At 58.7% G+C, this 24,283-nt stretch overlaps 1 protein-coding gene across 1 annotated transcript in view; it reads right to left on the reverse strand.

The window, feature by feature from the left end:
* Positions 1–3,271: 3,271 nt before the first annotated feature.
* Positions 3,272–24,283, reverse strand: part of NPR2 (natriuretic peptide receptor 2) — a 54,934-nt gene continuing 33,922 nt past the window's right edge. The window contains exons 4-24 of the mRNA XM_056849109.1: positions 18,340–18,542; positions 18,007–18,120; positions 12,536–12,671; positions 12,037–12,131; positions 11,390–11,519; positions 10,802–10,886; positions 9,935–10,055; positions 9,661–9,735; positions 9,492–9,569; positions 9,089–9,193; positions 8,782–8,853; positions 8,299–8,458; positions 7,913–8,068; positions 6,364–6,532; positions 5,228–5,374; positions 4,982–5,105; positions 4,254–4,322; positions 3,986–4,160; positions 3,791–3,889; positions 3,557–3,648; positions 3,272–3,331 (exon numbers count right to left, since the gene is read on the reverse strand). Of these exons, the coding sequence (XP_056705087.1) occupies positions 3,272–3,331; positions 3,557–3,648; positions 3,791–3,889; positions 3,986–4,160; positions 4,254–4,322; positions 4,982–5,105; positions 5,228–5,374; positions 6,364–6,532; positions 7,913–8,068; positions 8,299–8,458; positions 8,782–8,853; positions 9,089–9,193; positions 9,492–9,569; positions 9,661–9,735; positions 9,935–10,055; positions 10,802–10,886; positions 11,390–11,519; positions 12,037–12,131; positions 12,536–12,671; positions 18,007–18,120; positions 18,340–18,542 (2,465 nt within the window). The remainder of the gene's footprint in view (positions 3,332–3,556; positions 3,649–3,790; positions 3,890–3,985; positions 4,161–4,253; positions 4,323–4,981; positions 5,106–5,227; positions 5,375–6,363; positions 6,533–7,912; positions 8,069–8,298; positions 8,459–8,781; positions 8,854–9,088; positions 9,194–9,491; positions 9,570–9,660; positions 9,736–9,934; positions 10,056–10,801; positions 10,887–11,389; positions 11,520–12,036; positions 12,132–12,535; positions 12,672–18,006; positions 18,121–18,339; positions 18,543–24,283) is intronic.

Raw genomic sequence — 24,283 nt, forward strand, 5'->3', positions numbered from 1 at the left:
TCTGGGGACACGCGGGAAGGGCAGGGAGGGGCAACAGGGGTGCCTGTGGGCTCCCCGCCCCCCCTCCCCTTTTGGCTTTCCTGCCCTGGTCCTGCCACAACCCCCGGGGGCTGTGGGGTTTGGTCCACCGAGCGGGCTGCGTGCCCAGACCCCTCCAAGCTGCCGGGGTCCAGGATCCTTGGCTTCACAAACATCTGGGTGGGCCAGATGGTCACCCTTGAGATCCAGCATACTGGGGGGGGGGGGATTTGGACCAGCCCTTCACAAAGTGAGGGGAGGGTGTCCATAACGCTCCGGCTGCAGTTCTCACCTGAGCCCCGCCAAGGCCGCTCTGCAGGGAGGGTGTCACGGGGCAGGGCAGCTTCCTGAGGCAGCCCAGCCCCTCGGGAGACCTTATTTGCTAGGCCGGCCAAGGGGCAAAAACCTGGCGATCCGCCTCAGGGGCAGCGGATGCCCTCCCACGCTGCTCGCCTTCCACCCGGAGCCAGGGGCTTTAACAGGAGGAGCCAGAGAGCCACGCAACTTGCCGGGGCAAACGTCTGTGGCACTCTCCGCTCCAGCGGCCCCTGCAGTGGGGCTGCAGGCCCCTCTGCTGTCTGTGGGGCAGGAGGGGAGGGTTCTGGAATCCTAGAGTTGGAAGGGGCCATCAAGTCCCACCCCCTGCTCAATGCAGGATGGGCCTAGAGCATCCTTAGCAAGTGCATGTCCAGCCGCTGCTTGAAGACGGCCAGGGAGGGGGTTCCACTGTTGAACAACTGGCCCCTTCCCCCAGCTGGCCCCTTCCCGCCTGTAATTTCAAGCAAGAGCGGCAGCCCCCCCGCCCATCCCCAGCACAGCCTTGTGGGAATGGGGTCCCTGGGCTTTGGGCTCCCCCCATCCTGTCTCCCCCCCTCCGGCCCCCATCCCATGTGGGCCATCCACTCTGACCTCGCCGTGCCATTCTCTCCCAGGGCAGCGGGAGGCCATGACGGAGTGGCTCTTGTACCAGAAATACAGGTAAGCGCACGTCTCCCCTCCTCCCCCAGGGGCAGGGGGCAATTCCTGGCCCCTTCCCAGCCCAGAAGGTTCTGGCTGGCCATCCATGGGCCTTACCCATTCCCCAGCCCAGGCATCAGGAGGGGACGGGCCCCAGGAAAGTCTTGCCTCATGGCCCCTTTTTTAAAAACTTCTTTGGGAGCGTTGGCACAGCCCTGCGGACAAGGGGCCTACTGAGAGACACACGTGCTCTGCTGGCCGCAGTCTTTCCAAAGCCCCACACCAAAGGCTCTCCCCTGAATAGGGGACGGCTGGCTTCTATCTCCCCCCCCCCCCGCCACAGACTGCTTCCTACCCAGTGAAGGAATGAGTGCATGAGACCAGGGGAGCGGGGGGGGGGGATGTCTCAGCTACAACCCTGCCCAACTTTTGGAGCGTAGTTGGGGACGAACCATGAAGGGTCCAAGATGCCGGCTGGTCAGAGGAGCGGCTGAGTGGGGGGGGGGGGCCTCCAGGCAGAGTGGGAAGGGCCCATTCTTCCTGCTCTGGCCCAACAACCACCTGATCGAATTCCGGCGTGCCAGGGCGCACGAGGGCAGTAGCGCTGGCTCTCTCTGGGGGGTGGGGAGAGGGGGCTTCCTTCCTACCCATTCCCTGGAGCCAATTCAGTCGTGCTGCATCCCACTGCCCCAGGGAGGCTCTTTGGGAGAGGAGGGAGCCCTGCCGGATTCTGCTTCTCAGCCTGCACAGCATCCCCATCTCCTGCTTGCCCCACGGCCTTCAGGGATTCCTGAGGACTCCAGCCCCAGGGGGTGGGGGGCCCTGTCTTCCGCTCCCCGAATAACCCTGCTGCTGCTGTTCTCCTTGTGCGCAGCAAGGAGGTCTTCAAGGAGGATGTCGACCCTCCCCGCGGCCCCATGGAGTCCCTGTCTACCACTCACCGGGACTATCGTCAGGAGGGCTTCCTCTCTGTGCCCCCTGCCCCCACCAAGGTGAGAGACGACTGGCGTGGGACTGAGCGGGGTGCTGCTGGACCACCCTTTGCGGCCAAACCACCCCCCTGCCCAGGCTGTAACTGGCACACACCTGTTGCTCTCTGCAGCCCCACGACTACCGGATGGAGCAGCCTCAGACATTCTGGCTGGAACACGCCCGACAGGTGCCTGTGAGTGAGACACCCCACTCCCCCCTCCTTCGCCCACCACTTGTCTGGGCCTGCTGCTCAAAGCTCCCGTTCCTGGATGCAACTGTGCAGGGCCGTGGCTGCGGCCAGAAAGGGGGGAACTCTCGGGTGGTGACCCCCAGCCTCCAGCGCTTGGCGAGAGGCCCTGTCCCAGAGCAGGCCCAATGACCGACCGACTGACCAACCGTGCTGCCTCTCAGGTAGGCAGAGAGGGGAAACTCCCCTCCCAACAGGAGAGGCGGGAGGGGGGAAGCTCTTCTGGCCTTTCTCCTTCTCTCTCCAGGGGGTCTCCAATATCCGGACCGGTGACACCCCCTTCAGGAAGAACGCCTCCTTCACTACTCCTACAACAGAGAACCTTGACCAACTCTCACCTGACCGCCCAGAGAACTCCTCACAGCTCTAACAAAATGAACGGGCTACCAGAGATGCCCGCTCCCCGCCCCCTGTTCGCCAGCTCCCATGGGTAGGGCTAAAGACGGAGCCCATGCGCTCGCCTGGCATTTCAGCCCTTGCAGAGCTCGTCTCTGCCCCTGCCCTGGCGGGTTGGCACATGCCGCCTGCTTTCATGCACCCTGCTGCCCTCCCCGCCCCCAACAAAACACACACACACCAACACAAGGGCCGCCCAGTCTTTTGGGTTAAAAAGTCTGTATTTCCACAAAATATTGTCCTGTGTTTGCATTTCTATATTTACACGGAGGGAGGGAAGGAGGGAGGAGTCACCAGGTGGCTCAGCCAGCTGAGCTGGGGGGGACAGGACGGGCAGGGGCCAGGAACCAGCCAGGCCCCTCCGGGGAGCAGGTCCAGGAGCAAACAGGACACAGCCCTGCTCCGGACGCTGCAGGGCCCTCGCTGGCACGTGGGGGGCTGCTGGTGTCATGGGGGCAGAGAGGGGGCCCGGCAGCCCCGCCTGCTTCGGCACAGCCAAGCAGGGGCCTCTCCGGCCAGGGGGGTCTTCCTGCCCCTGCTGTCCGTCTCTCTCTCTCTCTCTCACACACACACTTCTTGCTCCAAGGCAAAGCAAGCTCCTATGCAGCTGCGACTCTTGCTGGGAGCAGCCGTGGCCTTGCACCCTTAGTGGGAGGAGTCACGGGAGGGGTTGGAGCCACATCAGATGACACCGTTGTCCTTCTCACCCAGCAACCAGAAGGTTCGCATTTTCCCCTTGCCCTGCCACGGGAGGAGAAGGAGGTCAGCCCCGGGCCAGGATGCTTGCCTTCCTCTCCCAGCCAGCGAAGTGGGATCCTGGTCTCCAGGGGGGCTGCCCCCTGCAGAGCCAGTCCCCCCAAGAACAGCAAGAGGCCACAGAAAGCTGCCCTCTCAAGGGAAGGGGCCAGCTCTGGGGAAGCCCACTCCCCATTCCCCCTCCAAGGTGGATCACCGGGCAGAACCCACCTTCATCTCCACGTCTCCCCTCAGCTCCAGCTCGAAGCAGCCAAACTCGTCCAGGATCTCCTTAGTGGAGGACGAGACATGGATCTTCAGGGCTGGAACGAACCAAGCAGGCGGTGGGGAACCAGTCCCGGCTGGCAGGGGGGAGGGGGTCAGGGTCTGAGGGGTCTGGCTAGGCAGGCCCCCGGGGAGAGAGGGTGGGGGGACAGAGCCCTGCCGGGCTGTGGGAAGTCTCACCCTCGCCACTGGACTCCATGCGGGAGGCGGTGTTGACCGTGTCCCCGAAGAGGCAATACCGCGGCATCTTGAGGCCCACCACGCCAGCACACACCGGCCCTGCAGGGAGGGAGAGGAAGGCAGCTGCAGCCCTCGTTGCCACGGCCACCCGCCCCAGAGGGCTTCCTCCCTGGCCCCGCCCACCCCGCCACTCACCAGAGTGGATGCCGATCCGCAGGTGCAGTTGCTCGTTCGGCCTGTGCCGGATGCGGAACGTCTTCACGGCCTCCAGCAGGGCGAGGGCCATGCGCACAATCTCGTGGGCATGCAGCTTGCCGTTCCGGACTGGCAGCCCCGACACCACCATGTAGGCATCGCCAATGGTCTCCACCTGTGGGGGGGGCAGCCTCTGATTCAGCCCCGCCCCTTCCCCTTCAGTGCCGCTCGGGGACTGAGCCCGCCCCTCTCCGGCCTCCACACTCACCTTGTAGACGTCAAAGTTGTCGATGATGGCGTCGAAGCAGGTGTAAAGGTCATTGAGCAGGGTCACCACCTGTAGGGGGGACAGGCAGGTGACTTGCTTGGAGAACAGCCTCTGCCCTGGGCTAACATCTGCCCTGCAGCTTCCTTCCCCAGCTGTCCCTGGCTCACAGCAGCCTGCCAGGTGCCGATCCGCGCACGGGTGCGCCTCCCCCACTTCCTCAGCCCAGGTGATTTGCAGCAGAAAGAGTGGCCGATCTGTGCTGAAAGCGCTCTCGTGTTTGAGGAGTTCTGAAATGTGGACTGGTGCTGCTGGATCTATGGCGGCCGTTTCCCCCTCACATGCAAGTGGTCACAGGACGGTGGCCAGCTCACGCTTGTGAGGGAGGCCTCTGAGCGCCCCCGCAGATGACGGATGGGGAGCTCCTCTGTCCAAAGGCCTCCAGACGGCCACAGGGGCCTGCGTGGCCTTGGGGCTGCTTCAGACAGACCGGTCCCACTTGCCACTTTGAGCCACTGGAAGAAAGTGGCCAACCACAGACTCCAGGTGCCGTGACGAACTGGCGTCTTTTCAGCACAAGAGAGGAGGAGGGCTGTACAAGACACAAATCCCCACCGGCTGTTGGGAGGGCAGAAGGGCAGTGTGGGCTACACTGGGGAGGAATGCAAGGACCAGGACAGACGCTGCAGGGCTGATCTCCTCCCCCCCCCCTGCTGCTGCTCTTCGGCTACCTGCATGGGGGTGCTCTCCGCCGACAGGGACGTGAAGCCCACGATGTCGCTGAAGTAGATGGTGACGCAGTCAAAGGCCTCCGCCTGCACCGTCTCACCGCGCTTCAGCTGCTCAGCCACAGAGCTGTTGAGGACAAGGGCAGAGAGTCACCTGGGCCGCCTTCCCCACCCCCCGCAAGTGTGGGAAGAGGGTGTGGCACTCCCTTTGGGGAAAAGGGGGTCTGTCCCTCCCCACCAGCTACTCACTGGGGCAGGATCTGGTAGAGCAAGTTCTCCGCCTTGCGCTTCTCCTCCAGGTAGGCCTGGGTACGCTCCTCCACCAGCTTCTCCAGGTTGTTGGCGTACTGCTCCATGCGGGAGAGCAGGTTGTCCAGGATGCTGGTGCTGCCCTCCCTGCAGAGGACAAGGAGGAGCGCTTGGGGAAGGGGGCAGGAGAATGCACCTGAGAACTGAAGTGGCCTCTTGGGCCGACACTGCCTGAGGGTCCCGGCCAAGGCTCAGTCCCCCCTCCCCCTGGTCCAGCGGCTCCCTCCTCTTCCTCACCGTGACAACAGCCCCACTGGAAGCTTACAAGGGCCATGTCCAGGGGCTGCCACGGCGCGACACATGCACACGCAGCCTGGGATCTTGTCCTCTTGGAGGGCCTTTGCCCCACTGGACCCCTCCCAGGCCAGAACCCCTCCTGTTCCTCTTTTGGCACAAGCAAACGAAGACCAGAGGAGGGCCAGGGTAGCTGAGTGCCTCTTGCCTGGTCCCACAGAAATGGGCACGGGCACCCGTACTTGGCATAGATCTGTGACAGCAGATTGGCTGTCTTGACAGGGCACCTCACCCCCTCAGCCAAGGGCTGGTTGGGGTCAAGCCCCCCCCCCCGCAAAGTTCATTCTTGTGCATCTCCCTAGTGCATTCTTGAAGTGCTCAAAGTCGGGGTGGGGGCACAGCATCCCTGGATTCTGGGCTTTTCAGTGAAGTGGGAGGGCTGAGTTCGGGGTACCCACGAATGCCCAGAAGGGTGCCTGCTCATGGGTGGGGGGGGGTACCATGTACCCAGTGCTTGGCAGGTATTTATTTGCAAATCAGACCAAGGTCTGGAAGTGCCTTGATGTCTCCCCAGTATCCAAGGCAGCCTCATCTAGCCGGCAGGGAGCTCCGCTCGGCCAGAGGCAGGAGAAGGGTGCTCGCTCTGGCCAAAAAACTCCCTTTCCGCAGGTTGAGCCTGAGGCCTGAGGCTGGGTGGCCGGTGGGGGGAGGACCAGGCCACTCTCTGGGTGTCCAAGTCCAGCTACGTTTGCAGCAATGCCCCCCCCCCACACACACACACACTGCTGCTCCCAGGAGAAAAGCTGTAAGCCCCCCCCCCAGCCCTCCCCTCCTGCACCCACTTGTTGAACCGCCGGATGAAGATCTTGATCTGGGCGAAGTCAGGGCGCTCGGCCGGCTCTTGGGCCCAGCAGCGCTCCATCAGCACCGCCAGCTCCTCGCTGTGCTGCCGCGTGTCGACGGTGGGGCGGAAGTGCGGCCTCTGGCTGTTGCGCACCTTCTGCACAATCTCTGTGGTGGGGGGAGGTGGGCATGGGGGTGCAGAGGAGTGAAGTGAGCGCATGGACCGGGTGAAATGGAGACTGGCCTGGCCGTGGTGAGACGGTGGGGCAGGGGATGCATGCCAGGGCATGGAGTGCATGGCTGGCCACTGAGACAATGAGGGGGGGGATGACATGAGCATCCTGGTGCTGGTGGTGGTGGGGGACATGGTGCTGGGAAGACAGACACAGAGCGAGCGTGGTCACTTGGTCAGCAGTGGCAGTGTCAAAGGCCATCCAGGGGCGCTGGTCAGCCACACCGGGAGATTTTCCCCAGAGTTCCCCCATCCAGGGAGCAGCAGAAGCAGTGGCCATCTCTCCCCCCCCCCGCCCCCCCCACTGCTCCCAAGGGCCAGGCAGGTGAAACTAGACGAATGCTTAGGGCAGGCAGCTCCATGGCAGAACCGCATGCCTCCCAGACCCTTCCCCACCTCTCCCGTGAAGTGGGCATGCTTCAAAGGGGCACACACTCCCAGGACAGGCATAAAGAAGGTGCCGATGGTGGGACAGGTGCCAGTCCCATGAGGGCTGGCAGGGCATGCGCGGCGTGCCACACCACAGGCCGACAACTTCCCAGTCATGGGCAAAAGCAGTTCTTGGGCTGCTGGACAAAGAACGTCTGGGCTGGGGGGCACCCCCCCACATCTGGTGTTTGTGCTGCCTGCTGAAGATGGGCTCTCCACACAGCCAATCAAGGCCCACGTGACTGCAGGGAGGCCCTTGCCCAGTGGGGGGTTTGTAATAATTCCTGGAGACCTGCGATCCCTTCCCCAGATCACCAAGGTCCCCTCCCTGCCCTCACGCTCTAGAGATGAGCCAGGTGGGCCCCCAAAGTGCAGCTGGGACCATCTCTGCCTCTTCACACACAAACACACATAGAGCTGCCTCATACTGAGTCAGGCCATGGGTCCATCAAGGTCAGCATCGCCTACTCTGACTGGCAGCAGCTCTCCAGCATCTTAGGTGGAGGTCTTTCCCGTTGGCTACTGCCTGGTCCTTTTAACTGGAGAAGCCGGGGACTGAACCAGGGACTTTCTGTATGCAAAGCAGAGGCCCTCCCACTGAGCCACAGCCCCTCCCCAAATGCTAAGGCAGCTTAAGTGTACATGGAAGCGGACACGTGCAGAAGACACAAAGCTGCCTTCTGCTGAGTCTGTCCACCGGTGGTCCATCAAGGTCCGTCTGGTCCACCCAGATTGGCAGCAGCTCTCTGGGGTCTCGGCGCCTATTACAGGGCCTTTCAGCCGGAGATGCTGCTGGGGATGGAAGCTGGGACCTTCTGTGTGCCAAGCGGGTTCAGTGTTCTGCCACTGACCCACGGCCCCTCCTCCTGACTCAGGGGGCTCCTCACCTTTGGGGCTGAGGTCCATGCCCTCTACGTAGAAGGCCCCGTTGCGCAGGGCAATCTCTTGGAGGATGATCCCAAAACTGTACACGTCCGCTTTCTGCATGGCGGGAGGAGGCAGGTGCCTACTCTGGAGGAGCTCAGGGGCCGTCCACAGTTTCTCTGGGTGGTGGGGGGAGAAGGAGCCGAGAGAGAGCCAAAGGTCAAAGGACGGAGATCCTGGAGGTCCAGCTTCCCCCACAGGGGTACGCCGTGGGAACGGCCACTTCAAAAGCGGGGGCTTAGTTAGCCAAGGCAAGGCTGAACGCTGCCAACCCGGTGCTCCCCGTTCTGGGGGGAGGAAGGGAATGAGCAGGGCCAGAGGGTGGCACCATGACGGGCGGGTCACTCACTGGCATAAAGGGAATGGCTGCCCTCCCCCTCGCTGCTCTGCCGGAAGCTGGCCAGCCCGTAATCAGTGATCTTGAGCACAAAGCGGCTGTCCACCACGCAGTTGGAGGACTTGAGGCTGCCGTGGTACCCGATGGTGCTGCTGTGCAGAAAGGCCATGCCCTGTGCCGGACAGACAAGGAGGAGGCTGCTGAGGACGCCCTTGGGAGCAAGGGAGGAGGCCCACGGACCAGGCAACGGCCAGAGCAACTGGGGCCGCCAAGTGGAGAGGCGGTTGCCTGAAAGGAGAGCCCCTGAGCCGCCCAGCAAGGGAGCGACTGTAGGGCTTCTCCTGCTGCTTCCGAGGGCTGGATGAGCACATCTGGGGAAGGCCAAGCCAGGAGACGCCTCCAGGGGTGGCCCCTCTCTGTCCCGGACTGGGCCTCCCCTCCCTTCGCCATGCAAGCCGGCTCTCCACAAAGGCCCCCTCCCCTCCCGCCCCTCACCTTGACAAGGTCGTTGATGAGCGAGTAGCGGAACATCCAGTCCAGGTTGATGCTCTCGTTCTCCAGAATGTCCTGGGGGGGGGGGAGAGAGACACGTGACCACGTAGCATCACCCCGGGGGGGGGGGGGAAGGACCCATGCCCAAGCCTAGTGGAGAATGCCCTGGCCCCAGCGTCCACCCTGGGATGGCCACCCACGCCTAGGCTGCCCCCCTTCCAAGCCCCTGCCAGTGCCCAGTCCCACGGCAGCATCGCTGGGTGGAGAGTGGGGGAGCCGCCTGGCCCCCACCCGGCAGCCCCTTCCTTACCTGCAGGCTGCCTCGGGGGCAGTATTCCGTCACAATGCAGATGTTGGGGGGGTCAATGCAGGCCCCGATGAACCGCGTCAGGTGGTTGAACTGGACGTCTCGTATCTGCAGCCGGGCAGAAGCAAAGCCCCTCTCAGTTCTGCTGGGCCAGGGGGGCAGCCCTTCTGTGACTGACGCAGGGGGAGGGCAAAGCTGGCACCAGGCTGGGATTTGGAGGAAGAGGCAGGGCAAAAGATTGTCCCCGTGGGACCTGGGAGGGGGCTCCTGGGTTCATTCCCCCTCAGCTCTGCTGGAGGCCACCCGCCACGCCAGCTGTGCCAAGCTGAGCTCTGCGCCAGCGGGAGCATGGGCCGGGCACCCGAAGCCCTCCAACGCGGCCTCTCCCCACTCCCTCGGTACATACGTGTTTGAGCTCGAAGAGCACCTGCCTCGTCAGGTCAATCCGCTTCTTGTTGACGTGTTTGATGGCCACCACGTTCCCCTGCAAGGGAGGGGCAGAGTCAGAGAGCAGCCAACGCCCGGCTGGGCAGAGTGCTGCAAAGGGCTGCACTCCGGGGCAGAGGGGCACTCACCTTGAAGAGGCCCGTGTTGGCAAAGATCTGGTATTTGCCATGTGCTGTCATCAGAGAACCATAACTGGAACCACGCTGTGGGGGGGGGGGAAGGGAGGGAGGGAGGAGGAAACAGTCATGACTCGAACACAAAGCTTGGCAGCTGGGAGGGGGGCACCGGCAGGCGCAACGGGTGGAGCAGAGCAGTCTGGAGACACCAGGGACGGGAAGCCCCCCCCCTCCGCCCCCGCCGCCCCTTGACCGAAGGGGGGGCGGGGGCTCCCCAGGGCCTCACCAGAGAGAGGGTGAGTCGGCTGCCTGCCCCCTTGTGGTAGCGCTCGGAGCTCCCAAACTGCAGCTCCTCCCAGCGGATCCTCCAGAGCATGCTCGCCAGCTCCTTCTCCAGCCTCAGCTTCCTACGGAGAGAGCGGCCCCCGGCCGGCCTTCAGCACACGCGAGCCGCCTGCCAGCCCCGGGTCAGACCTGGGCGGGGCCACGAGCTCGGGATCCTGCTTCCCAGAGGCCCCCCAGCTCCGCCCAGCCCACTTGCATTCCGCCCAGGCGCTCGTGGTGGTGCACACGTCTCCCTCCTCTGTTTTATCTGCACAACAACCTTACGGGGTAGGCTAGGTCAGCTGGCCCACGGTCACCCAGGCTACTTAATGGCGGAGGAGGGATTTGGACCAGCGTCTCACAGGTCCTTGCCTGAGTCTCCAAGGGTTCCACCCCACAGGGGTCTTCCAGGCGGGGAGAAAGGCACCCGGGAAGCTCACCGGCCTGCTGCCCCTCCCTTGCTGCTTGCCCTCAGCTGATGGTTTTCAAAGGTATCCTGCCTCTGATCATGGAGGTGCAGCCTCAGGGCCAAGCCCCGGGAGGGGAGGGCGAAGGGCAGGATGTGGGCCCCGGACACTGCCAGCGATGTAGTTGTGGATTCCCTGCATTGTGCAGGGGGTTGGACTAGATGACCCTGGTGGACCCTTCCAACTCTATGATTCTATGATGTCTGCTGCCCTGAGTCCCTGGGCGCACGCTGGGGGGTAGGAGCCCGAGAGAGGACTGCACAGCTGAGCCGCAGCACCCACGATCGGCCAGCCGGGCACAGCCCCCACCCCCACATGTCTCCCCAGTTGGTGCTCTGCGTGGGGGAGGGGGGCTCACTCACCTGAAGATCAGGAAGCTGGAGACTCCAAACATGATAAAGGTGAGCCCGGCTCCCAGTGCCACAATGGCCAAGGTGGAGAACGGAGCTGCAAGAGGAGGCAGCAGTGTTTGGGGGGGAGGAAGGGGGCATCCTTGAGAGAGCACAGCCTCAACCCCCATTCAGGTCCTGGCAATCTGGGGAGGGGGGGGACACAGATCTCTGCAGAGCTGGCAAAGTCCTCTGCAGAAACCTTCCCCCTGGGGGGGGGGGCTGCCCCGCCTCCTGGGCTGCATGCAGTAGGGCACCACACCCATGCCTCCCCCCAGGGCACAGCAGGCCAGCCACACATCATCCTCTGACTTCTCCTGGAGACAAACGCCTGCAGCCAGCTGGAAGCAGCAGGGGGTCACTCGGAAGGGGTCGGGAGGAAACTCAGGATGGGCAGCATGGGACGGAGACCAGACGGTGGAAACAGCCTGCTCGGAAGCTCCAGCCTCACCCAGGAAGGGGCTGAGGTGTCAGCTGGATAAGGCGTGGGCTGCTTGCCCCCCACCCACTTATACGCAGGGTTAGGGTTAGGGGATAGGCACGGGCAGCCTGGAGACCCACTTTTGTCACAGGAGGGGTCATCCACCTCAAAGACGCAGGGTGGGTTGTCGAGAGGGGGCGCCCCCTTCTTCCAGTGGATGGGCCCCAGCCAGTTGATTTGCTTCTCGGACCCCACGTAATGACCCACCACCTGTGGGGAGGAAGAGCAACCGGTCAGGGAGGGCCCCTCAAGTCCAGCATCCTGCCTTCTCATATAGGGGCCAACCGGTTCCTCCAGCGGGCCCAAGGGGGCACAGGGGCCGAGGCGTCCCCCTGAGGCCTGACCTCCTGGTGCTGGGATTCAGAGGCTGCCTCTGGACAAGGAGGTTCTCTTTCGTCCCCAGGGTGGGTGGCCACGGAGGGGCCTCTCTCTCCCCATGAATCCGCCTCACCCCCCTTTTAAAGCCTTCTCTGCTCGTATCGGCCACTAGCTCTGCTGACAGTGAATCTCCCCCTCCCCTCCCCGTTTCTACAGAGGGCCGGATTCAGGCCCCAGGCCTCTCCCCCTTGTGTGCTGCTGCTTCCACCCAACTTCCAGTACAGATGGGGGGGGGGGTCCAGGCCTCTCCCCTCTGAACCCCCCTCAAGCCCCGGGTTTCCTGCAGGGCTATTTGGGGACCCCTCCTCCGCCCCCTTCCCCGGGCTGGCCCCTTGCCCTCCCTCCCTACCTGGTATTCTCCGGTCTCCACGTTCGCCATGGCCCACACGTCGAAGTCCGTCTCTCGATCATTGTTGCTGTCCATACTGACCGTCCCTGTCACGCCTGGCCGGGGGGGAGGGGGCAGGAGAAGCGCAGCATTTCTAGGAGGCCCCTGGCGCCAGCTGCCGTGCGTGCGTCAGAGGTGAGAAGCAGCTGGAGCCGGTTCCCCCCAGGCCAGGCTCCGGGGACCCCCCCACACACACATGCAGCCGCTCCCCTATCAAGCCAGCCCACTTCCACCCTAGGGTTGCCAGGTGCCCGGTGGTGGCGGGCAAACCCCCGACAATTCACTCCTCTGCCCGCCGACCAGCTGAGGAGAGGGGGTGCCTGGCAGCCCTATTCCACCCTCTCCAGCTTCTTCCAGGCCTGGCAGTTTCCGGCGGGTACACCCCAGCAGCCCCCTCCCAACTGTGGGGCAACCCAGTCTGCCCCCGCCTGTTCTTCCCCCTCCCCCTGGCATGCAATACCCTGGAATTTCCTGCCCTTCATCTTCTGGAGGATGCGGTTGGTGTCACGCTTGGTCCCGCCTTCAAGCAGCGTCTCGTTCAGCGCAGCAACATACAGGAGCAGCCCGTCGTGGAAGCAGCCAGCCACCAGGTTCTTCTGCCAAAGTGGGATGGGGGGAGAGAGAGAGGTCAGGGGGCTCTCCCACCCCCACCTGCCCTGCCCTGCCCCACCCTATTGCCAGCCTCTACCTTGTACTTGGGAGATTGCCCCCAGGGGTCAGCACTAAGGCCCACCTGGGCTGGGGGAGCACCGAGGAGCAAAGACCCACCACAAACCTCCTGGTAGCCAGAAGGGTCACGGGTGGATCCAGGCCACCGGCTTCTCTCCTACCCTGGCAGGGGCCAGATGGCAAGTCTGTATACCCCAAGGGGTCTCGTTCCCAGGGGCCTGGCAGTCACCCCACACTGGGCAAACTCAGCTCTGGCAGCCCCTCCAGGAAACATGAATCACGGGCTGGACCCTTGCGGACCGTCCCCACCACCCTTCAAGTGCACTGGGAAGAACCCACCTGTGGCTTTGGGCTACCATGGCAACAAGCCCCTCCTCTGGGTCTCCCTCCCCATTCCCCTTCACCTTTGATGCCAACACAACACCTGGCGACAGAGCCTTCCACAACTGGTCTGTCTGGGGAAAGGCATTTGGTGGCCTTTGTCTGAAGCCAGCAGATTTCTCATCTCTAGGCTCTGCTTTCCTCCAAGAAACTCATGAGGGATACCCCATTTTATCCTCACAACAACCCTATGAGGTAGTTTAGGCTGCAAGAGATAGACAGGACCCAGGGCACCCAGCAAGCTTCATGACTCAGAAGGGGTCTCCTTGGGTCCATGTCTGAAACACCCCCCCCCACTTTTCCCCATCAAGTTGCAGTCGACTTATGGCTACGGATTTCCAGGGTGCCTCTGCCTGCCTCTGCGCAGAGACCCTGGACGACTCCTTGATGGCCGCCCCTCCAAATTCCGACCAAGGCCAGCCCCCCTGCGTGACACTAACTCCGGCTGATTACTGAGAAGACCCAGGGCCCCCCTCCCACATGCGGGGCAGGGGCGGCACTGATGGCCCCAATCCACCTTTCTGGAAGGTTCAGGAAAGGGAGGACATTTCTCCTCTCTTACACTCCCCCCACCCCATGCAACTGGGGATATCTTGTGTCCCCACCCCACTCCCAGCCTCCCCTGGGCAGACAGCCGATCCCTATCACAGGCCCAACTTCCTTTCCCACATCACAAGTCCCACCGGCCGGGCTGCCCTCTGCCGCAACACCCCCCCCCCCGGTCCTTGTTACAGCCCTCTCACTGGTCACACGCTTGCAGAGTTCCCCCCCTCCCCCCCACAGGAGAACTTGGGGCTGGGGGGGCACTCCTAGGCCAGAGTGTCCAGCTGGGTGCAGGATAAGGAAGGACGGGGGCCAGTCCAGGCCGGCTAGGCAAGGAGCCCTGCAGCACAAGAAGGAGGGCAGAGGGGGCACAGAGCCCACCGTGGAAGAGGGCGAGGGAGGGCAGCTGCCAGTCCCAGCAGAAGGCCAGGGGCCCCGTCAGGGCTGCCAGCTCCAAGCTGGGAAATACCTGGAGATTGGGGGGTTGGACCCAAGGAAGAAGAAGAACAAGAAGAAGAAGAGTCGGGTTTTATACGCCAATTTTCTCTACCACTTAAGGGAGAATCAAACCAGCTGACAATCCCCTTCCCCTCCCCACAACAGGCACCCTGAGAGAGCTGGGAAAGAGCTGTGACCGGGCCCAGGGTCACCCAGCTGGCTTCGTGTGGAGGAGGAGCGGGGAATAAAACCCAGTTCACCAGACTCGCCTCCGCCGCTCATGTGGAGGAGCGGGGAATCGAACCCGGTTCTCCAGATCAGAGTCCACCGCTTGAAACCACCGCTCTTAACCACTGCACCATGCTGGGTGTTTGGGGAGGGGAGGGACCTCAGTGGGGGTATAATGCCATAGAGTCCAATTGCCAAAGCGGCCATTCTCTCCAAGGGAACTGACCTCTGTAGCCTGGAGCTCAGCTGTAACAGCAGGAGAACTCCGGCCACCACCTGGCGGCGGGCAGCCCTCGGCCCCCTGGACCTGGCAGCCGGCTTACAGCACTGCCCAAGGCCAAAGAGGTGCCCTGTCGGGATGGCACAAGCGCCGTCCTTCCGAGAGAGGCCAGGCAGGTGGTTTTGGGAAGCCCCGAAGCAGCTGCTGTTCTGCCTCTGGACAAGGGAGTCTTGCTGAGCCCTTGTGGGTACGGGTGGGGCTCCGCTCCTTGGCGAATGGGCAGGATCCCACCTCGGAGCCCCCCCCCCCCCCGTGGGCCTCAGCTCGCTCTTGGGACAGAGAAACAGGCCCCCAAGTCAATCGGGCGACTGCAGGTCCTGTGAATGGAACCCCGCATTGTGGGCGGCTGGGGGCAGAGAGCGACACGGGCCAACCGCAGACCATTTGGCGTCTGTCTCCCGGTGTCAATCCCAACCCCACTTCAGGAGGGACCCTCTAAGAGGAGCCTGAGGGGCAGGGGCTCACCCTGGGGCACGCACACACACACCCATCTGCTCCTCCTTGCAAGTCCCTTTCTTTGTGCCAGATGACTCCCCCGTGGCTGCAGGCACCCCCTCCCTTCCCCCCTGCAGGCAGCGACGGCTTGAGCGGCCAGCCTGGGGAACGATCCAGAGGCACAGCTGGCGCCTGCCCGCCTGCCTGCGGGCTCCCTGCCCCCCCTCCCCAAGCCCATCTGGTGCTGGTGTGGCTGGACCCCAGAGGGGCCGTGCGCACCAACAGGAGGATGGCCTGGGTCTCAGCAAGGGCCAAAAACGCAACCCCAAGAGGGCCTGGCTCAGCCGGCGGGTCAGCACAGCAAGCAGGCCCAGGCAGAACTCGAAGCCCCCCCCCCACAGGGCAGGAGAGAGCCCACCCCCTCCCAGAGCGGCCCTCTCTCTGAGGACCCCAGAGCAGCCCTCGCCTCGCCTCAGGCGAACAGGATGGAGCGCCTCGCCCTAAGCAGAGAAGCGGTTTCTCCCGGCAGTAAGAGGATCTGTCACTTAGCCCCTGTTGTGCCTGATTGTGTAATCATACCTGCATCACATTCAGACATACACGCAAGCTACAAGCATAAGCTGCTTACAAGCAAAACCACAGAAGCCACTTCCCAGTAGCACCCCCTTTCCTTTCTCTTGCATACACTTCAAGTCAGCACCGAAGAACGCGCACACACACACACATGCCAATGACTGATAAGGAACGCTCTGGCGTCCCCCCCCCCCCTTCAGTAACTTTCGCTTCACCCTACAGTTCTGGTCACCACACCTAAAAAAGGATATTACAGAGCTTGAGAAGGTGCAGAAAAGAGCAACCAAAATGATTAAGGGACTAGAGCAACTGTCCTATGGGGAGCGGTTAAGACACTTAGGGCTGTTTAGCTTGGAAAGAAGGTGGCTGAGGGGAGACATGATAGAGGTCTATAAAATTATGCATGGCTTGGAGAGAGTGGACAGGGAGAGGTTTTTCTCCCTCTCCCATAATACTAGAACACTGGGTCATCTGCTTAAACTGGAGGGTGAGAGATTCAAAACAGATAAAAGGAAGTATTTTTTTTCACACAACGCATAGTTAAATTGTGGAACTCCCTGCCCCAGGATGTGGTGATGGCTGCCAGCTTGGAGGGCTTTAAGAGGGGAGTGGACATATTCATGGAGGAGAGGGGTATTCATGGCTGTTAGTTAGAATGGATATTAGTCATGCTGCACACCTATTCTCTCCAGGATCAGAGGAGCATACCCATTATATCAGGTGCTGTGGAAGACAGGCAGGATGGTGCTGCTGCAGTTGTCTTGTTTGTGGGCTTCCTGGAGGACCTGGTTGGCCCCTGTGTGAACAGACTGCTGGACTTGATGGGCCTGGGTCTGATCCAGCAGGGCCTTTCTTATGTTCTTATGTTCTACAAAGGACACTGTGAGCCTCCTCAAGGAAACAGGCTCCATTCATTAATGTAGCAAGGCTCACGCAGGCGCTGTAGAAACTAATGATGTTGCGTTGACAAGCTAGCAGTGGATGTTAAGAAAATGTATAATTGTTGTATTGGAATATCAAAAGTCTATAAAACCTCTTGCATTTGCCCTGCCTCGGGGTGACAGGATCACGGAGCTGTTTTGTCTGGATCCTGGCTCACCCAGTTATGACTTCTTGGCCAATAAAGCAAGCTCCTTCCCCACATTGCTCTCATTGGACTCTACGAGAATGGGGGGGAGCACATCACCCCCCGACCTACCCCACAAGTCAGCCCTCGCTCTTCTGACCACTCCAAGCCACGGGGCCGGCGGACTCTGCTTTCCAGCGCAGAGAGGGCGGAGGAAGAAAAACTGGCCGGATCACCAAAGCAGCAACATTGGACAGGAGGCAACACGAGCCACCAAGACTGCCAGCCCTTGCTGGACCTGGACCCCTCTGAATTGGCAGGAGGGGGGCAGGGGGGGTCAGCCTGGCCTCCTGCTGCAGCGGGCGTTGCAAACCGACAGCTAGAGGAATCCTCTCTCCCGCCCGGGGGGGCGGGGTGGCCCCAGCAGGATCAGGCGGCCCGGGGAAGCAGGCAAGGCGGGGGCCCCGGAAGCAGGGCCCAGGGCCGGGAGGGTGACGCACTGTCCAGGGCTCAAGCTCTGTTGACGCTGAGCCAGGCCCAGAAAGGGTATTGCGGGAGAGCCAGGTTGACGTCTTCTGCACAGCTTGCGTCAACCCGCAGTCCAGCTGCCCCGGTCACGTCAGGCCCTCAACCGCAGCAGCAGCCCCACAGAAAATGCGCCACAGCAGTCCAGGTCCAGGTCCCACAAGGGCGAAGCTCCTAGCAACAAATCCTGCCTGTCCCAGGAGCAGAAACTGACCGAGCGTCACCCAAAGCGAGAACAGGGGCCCTCCGCCTGCAGCCCCCACCCATCAGCGAAACTGGGGTTGCATGCATGCAGAGACAGGGTGGGGGTCTGCTCCCCTCCCCCCCTCCACAGGCCCCAGAGCACCAGCCACTCTCTGCAAAGGCAGCCCAGGAACCCAGAGAGAGAGAGAGAGAGAGAGAGCGAGGGAGAGCGAGCACATCCATCCCTTCGGGATCGGGAGTCTCTAGACACACGCAGGCACCGGACAGGATGCTCAGGCCTAAACACACACAGGAAAGGACTGAAGAAAGCCAGCTGGGAAGGAGAAACCCACCAGTGAGGAGCCAGCCCCCCCGCGCAGGATCACATGTCAATTGTTCACCCAGAGGCATCGAGGCAGCCCCGGCTGGAGCCCCCCATCCCCCCACCCCTGGCAACCTGTGTTGCGAGGAAGGCCCCCAGTGGCAGGGAGGGAAAGGAGTTTTGCCCCAGACTGCTGGCTTCTCTCCCTCCTGCCACTTCCCACCAGAGGCCCCCACAGTGCCGGAAAGCAGGGGGAGGCGGCCCGCAGGCGGGCAGGAGAGGCATTACCAGCGAGTCATTGAGCTCCACGCCAAACTCTGCCCGGGCACGCAGGATCAGCTGGTTCTGGAAATGCCGGTATTCGGGCGTTTGGGGCTCATGGTACGTGATCACCAGCACCGTCTAAAAGGAGGAGAGGACGAGGTTGCAGGGTCACACCCGAGGCCCAGCCCACCCACCACCCACCCCGGCAGCAACAGGAGGGCCCTTTTGGACCACAGCAGGTCCGGCATGCTGTTCCCACGGAGGCCCTAGGAAAGCCCAGGGAGGGCAACAAGATTTGGGGGGGGGGGTTCTCCTCTGTAAGCACCTCCCCTCCTTCTTGTACCACGGTGGTCTTACCTGGAAGGCTTCTTGGAGGCCGCTTGGGTCTCGGCTCTCCTTGTTCTGCCAGGGCTTGGCTGCCTCGCGATGCCCCTCGGCCTGCAGGCTCTCCCCAAAAACGTCCACGTAGAAGAAGACGTAGTCCCCGTTGGTCATGCTCTCACACTGGGCCAGGCGCAGGATCTGGTGCAACATCTCTAGCGGCCCACAGATGTAGACAACTGAGGACAAACCACACCAGTGGCCACCGGAGGGTCAGGTACAAAAAACAGCCACATTTCAAAGGAAAAAATGTTCTTCCTGTCAGCTTTCTTTATTGTCCAGTTTAGCTATTGGGGAAGAGCAGGATAAGTTCGAATAGGGCTCTTCTTAATGATCCAACCAGACTAAAGCCGACAGAACAGATTACACATGAGTAAAATTACCAGCATGTATTTGCAAATCCAAGGTACACTGTCCATCAATAATACGAACAAAGCAACATATGGAAATGTCCACACCGGCTGCTTCTTCCCACTGTGAATGCACACTCTGGGGGTTACCGCGCTTTGTATTCCCAGCAATGTGATAAGAGTTTGAAAATGTTATAAAAAACATCGCTTTAAAAGGGTTTTTGGCTACCACTGCTTAAAAATGGTTGGAAGACATCTTCACAGCTAAAGGGGCCAAACAAAGTGCAAACAGTATTTTTTATAACATTTTCAAACTCTTAATACATCGCTGGGAATACAAATACAATAACCCTCTCTGTCATGTAAGAACAACAGCAACAAAATATCCTGGTCTAATTACTGCTGTCTACTTCTATGCTTTTAAGGTACTTATTATTATAATAAATCAGTTTTTCGTAATATTATTATTCAGATTGTTATGCAGTCCCTTCCAATCCAGCACAACTCTTGACTTTCGCTTTTACTCTCTCTACTAGCTCCGTTTGCAGGACCTGAGCAAGGCTGTTAATGAGAGGAAGCTCTGGAGGTCACGAATTCACAGGGTCACCGTAAGTTGGAAGCGACTTGACAGCACGTCACGCCCACACAGAGCTCTGCCATCATGAATTACCACAAAGATACAGAGCCTTTCAATATGCTCTATAGTCTAACGGTTTTGTGTTCTCTGAGGAAGACTTTGTGAAAATAACAAAACAAGTGTGCACCCAGAATCTTGTTCTCTTTCTCATGGTTTCCAACTTGTTTGTGCATGCTCAGTTGTGGAAAGACTGTTCGTCTGTACTACATGTCATTTTGCATTGCTCATACTAGTGGTGGAGTGCGTACTGTGCATTTGCACATACACTCTAGTAATTTTACTCCTGCGTAATCTGTCCTTCCTATTCCAAGGTGCTCTGTTATCTTGAACCATATATTCCAGGCAAAGTTGGCCATTATTCTGCCTTTTATACCTATCAGTCTCAAAACAGAACCAGAGGCCAAGAAGACAGGCAATGTGGGGTGGGGGGAATGGGCCGAGTAGCCACTGTCCAAAAAGAAGGGCACCCAAGCAAGGTGACGGTGAGCAACAGGTTTGGGCCAGACAAAAGGGCCGTTTTTAAAACCAGCGAGTGGTTTTCCTGGCCAGTGCAGCTGGTGATGGGGGATGGGCATTGATGGCTTGATGGGGGAGGACCCCGATAAGCGGTGAGAGAGAGGGAGGGAGGGAGGCCTTTTCTCGTTTATTTCCTTATAGTCTGCTTTAAATGTATTACATCAGCTATACTGAATATGTGTAGAAAGGAGGGCTAATGTTAAAATAACTAGTTAAATATCAAAATAAGAAACACAACAAGCAGCAGCATCATCAAATGTAGTAGTGAATACAGAAATTCTCCCCCTGCCCCCAGCAGTGTTCACCTAAATAAAACTGTCTCCGCTCAGCACCAAAAATACAGGAAAGAGGATGCCGGATGATGCCAGCGTCTGGCAACCGAACGCCACAGATTTTGCTTCACCACTTAGCCCCACCCCCCATTTCCCATCTGCACCCACCTCCCATCTTAAGAGCATCAGAAGAGCCCGGCTAGATCACAGCAGGGAGGATCCATCGAGTCCAGCATCCTGCCTCACCATGGCTAGCAGCCACCGAGAGAGAGACTATCCTCCGTGGACCCGGAGTGGGGCGGGGGGGGGGGGGTCTGCAGGCCTCACACATTTATTTATACGTTTTATTTAATTGTGCCATTGATAGTCGGCCTTTCTCACGGGGACTACAGGCGGATCGTGCAGAGCGGGACAACACAATCGACAGGATGGGACATTCAATAAACAGTGGGGTAGGATTTGGGCTGTAGGACCAACCAGAAGTCTGACCAACAGAACTGAAGCAAAGCATGTGTTTACAAGACACATTAAATGATGCAGGATCCCAGTTTCGGCAAGCGAGGCACAGCAGTGGAGGCTACAGTCCCCAATCAATTTGAAACCAGCATCCCAGCGTGTTCCTCGGCTCCAACAGTGGCTCTTTCCCAGGCATTCCCCCCACCCACCCAAACTGCCTCAGGGAAAACGGAGGGCGCGCAGGAGCCAGTCTCTGGGGCGGAAGGCGAGCCTTCAGGGACAAGAAAGCTTATAAGGAAATTTGTTTTTAAGAAAATATTTTTTATTTATAATTTTAAGCCATTCTACAGGATTTACACTACGTAACAAATCAACTGCCTATCCATTGAAACATTTAACAACACAATAGTGTTGTTTTTTGCCGGAAAGTTGTAGCCGACCTTTGGCAATCCCAACTTGGCAAGAGACACTGGGAGGTGGTTTGCCATCGCTTCCCTCTTCATAGGGACCCTGGTATTCCTTGGTGGTCTCCTATCGAAATACTTGCCAGGGTTGAGGCTGAGAGTGTGTGAATGGGGCCAAGATCACCAGCCAACTTCCACGACAAGAGCGGGGATTTGAACCTGGGTTTCCCAGATCTTAATCCAACACCTTAACCACTACAGCGAGAGCCAGGCATGGTGTACTGATTAAGAGCGTCGGACTCTAATCTGGTGAATCGGGTCGGTTACCCCACTCTTCCACATGAAGCCTGCTGGGTGACCTTGGGCTAGTCACGCATCTCTCCGAACTCTCTCAGCCCCACCTGCCTCACCTGATGTCTGTTGTGGGGAGAGGAAGGGAAAGAGATTGTCAGCCACTTGGAGATGCCTTTTGGTAGAGAAAAAGGAATAAAAACCAACTCTTCTTCTTCTTCTACACCACTCCAGCTCTAATACAACAGTTAAAAGTAAAGGTAGTCCCCTGTACCATGGGGTGACGTCACATCCCTATGTTTACTAGGCAGACTGTGTTTACAAGGTGGTTTGTCCCCAGCAAGCTGAGTACTCATTTCACCGACCTTGGAAGGATGGGAGTAAACCTTGAGCCGGCTACCTGAAACCAACTTCTGTCGGGATCGAACTCAAACCCTGAGCAGAGCTTGGACTGCAGTACTGCAGCTGACCACTCTACGCCACGGGGGGGGGGGGCTCCTCATACAATAGTTACATTGGAATAATACTACTAATATAGTAACTTTGAATTAACATTAAAGATATGAAAAATATTACGAGTTAACATGAAACATTACACATGGAACATTTTCAAATGCCTATTAGGTATCATAGAATCGTAGGGTTGGAAGGGAACACCAGGGTCATCTAGTCCAACCCCCTGCATGATGCAGGAAATTCACAACTACCTCCCCACCCCCACCCCCCCAGTGACCTCTACTCTGTGCCCAGAAGATATAAACCAAACTGATTTTATCTTACTTTGTAGACTTGCTTTTATTTATAGGTTGTGATACTGGAGGGTTTGTCTCTTCAAACCATATCTTTCTCCACTGGGCAGTTTGGGTTTTTTTCCCCTTCCTGTGCCCTTATCTGTTTGAGTCTATTCCAAATAAACTGTTTTTGGGATTAATACAAGTTTCGCCATTTTTTTTTTTTAGTTCTATAGAATATCATACAAGAAATAAAAAAAAGATTGATGACTCTATCCAAGGACTAAGGGGCCGTCCTTAAAGCAGATGCCCTTAAACCATATTTTCCCTCCATGTGACCTACATTCCCCTGCCTCTGACCTTCTATGTTGTGGCCAATACTCATCCATCTATTTCTGGCAGAGGCAGAATATAAATTCAACAATAAATAAATAAAACAAACTATCATGGCAGCCTGAATTTCTGGAAGCACTTGGTCCATTTGTGGTTCTTTGTTCTTTCGTGAATACTTCTGGGTCGAGATGGTGCACACCCAAGGGCTCCTGTAAGCCACGTCTAAGAGGATCCTTAGTCCCTTTTCTTCAAATCGAAATGTTTGAAGTATGCAAGCAGCTTATTTCCTGAAGAGAGATTTGACTTGCCACAAGATTGGAGGAGGGCGAACATTATCCCATTTTTCAAAAGTGGGAGGAAGGATGACCCAGGAAACAACAGGCCAGCCAGTTTGACCTCATTCCGAGGGAAGATACTGGAGCAGATATTAAAGGGATCAATCTGCGAGCATCTGAAAGACAGCTTGGTGATCCAGGGAAGTCAGCACGGATTCGTCCCCAACAGGTCCTGCCAGACCAACCTCGTTTCCTTCTTTGATCGAGTAACAAGCTTGCTGGATCAAGGGAATTCTGTCAATGTTGTTTACCTGGATTTCAGTAAAGCTTTTGACAGGGTTCCCCGTGATGTTCTGATGGGTAAACTGGAGGACTGTGGACTAGACTCTAGGATAGTTAGGTGGATAGGGAACTGGTTGGAGAACCACTCAGAGTAGTTGTCAATGGCATTTCATCTGAATGGAGGGAGGTGTCCAGTGGGTGTGTGTGTGCCACAGGGCTCGGTTCTGGGCCCGGTACTTTTCAATATTTTTGTAAATGATCCGGATGAGGGTGTGGAGGGAGCACTTATTAAATCTGCAGATGACACAAAATTGGGAAGAGCAGCAAACACCCCAGAAGATGGAGATAGAATTCAACGAGATCTGAACACACTGGAAAAGTGGGCAGATGTGAACGAGATACAATTCAACAAGGATAAGTGCTGAGTTCTACATCTGGGTAACAGAATGAGGGACATGCATACTGGAAGGGGGATACACTTCTGGGTAGCAATGTATGTGAACAAGATCTTGGGATACGAGTGGACTGTGAGTTAAATATGAGCAGCCGGTATGGTGCAGCAACAAAAAAGGCTAATGCGATCTTGGGGTGCATCAACAGAGGCATAACATCCAAATCGCAAGATGTCATCATTCCGTTGTACACTGCATTGGTCAGACCACACCTGGAGCATTGTGTGCAGTTCTGGAGGCCCCACTTCCAAAAGGATGTGGACAGAATTGTGTGGTTGCAGAGGCGTGACGAGGATGATCAGGGGCCTGGAGACCAAGCCCTGTGTAGTTGGGTACGTTCAGCCTGGAGAAGAAGAGGTTGAGGAGGGGCATGATTGCTCCTTTTAAGTATTTGAAGGGCTGTCACGTAGAGGTGGGCAGGGACCTGTTCCTATTGGAGGACAGGACTCGTAAGAATGGGTTTAAATTGCAGGAGGAAAGGTACCGGCTGGATATTGGGGAAGGATTACAATAAGAGTTGTTTGACAGTGGAATGGGCTACCTTCGGAGGTGGTGAGCTCCCCCTCACTGGCAAACTCTTTAAGCAGCGGCTGGACAAGCACTTGCCAGGGATGCTGTAGGCTGATCCTGCACTGAGCAGGGGGTTCGACTAGATAGCCTGTATGGCCCCTTCCAACTCTATGGTTCTGTGATTTATACCAGATGCTTTGCCAATGAAGGGCGCATCCCTGGGAAGGGCCCTCTGGCGCTCAGAGCTCTCCAGCCAGGTGGTGGTCTCTGGTCCTCATCTTGCACCGATCCTGTGCTTCTGAATGACACATCAGGAACCAGATGCTTTGCGAGCGCAGGTCACCTCTTGTGTCTTCCCATCTCCCGGCTCCGGACCGGTCAGCTGGTCTGCCGGGGCGTCTCTCCATTCTC

This window comes from Euleptes europaea, chromosome 4 (assembly GCF_029931775.1).
Source record: "Euleptes europaea isolate rEulEur1 chromosome 4, rEulEur1.hap1, whole genome shotgun sequence".
In the NCBI taxonomy this organism is placed as follows: Eukaryota; Metazoa; Chordata; class Lepidosauria; order Squamata; family Sphaerodactylidae; genus Euleptes; species Euleptes europaea.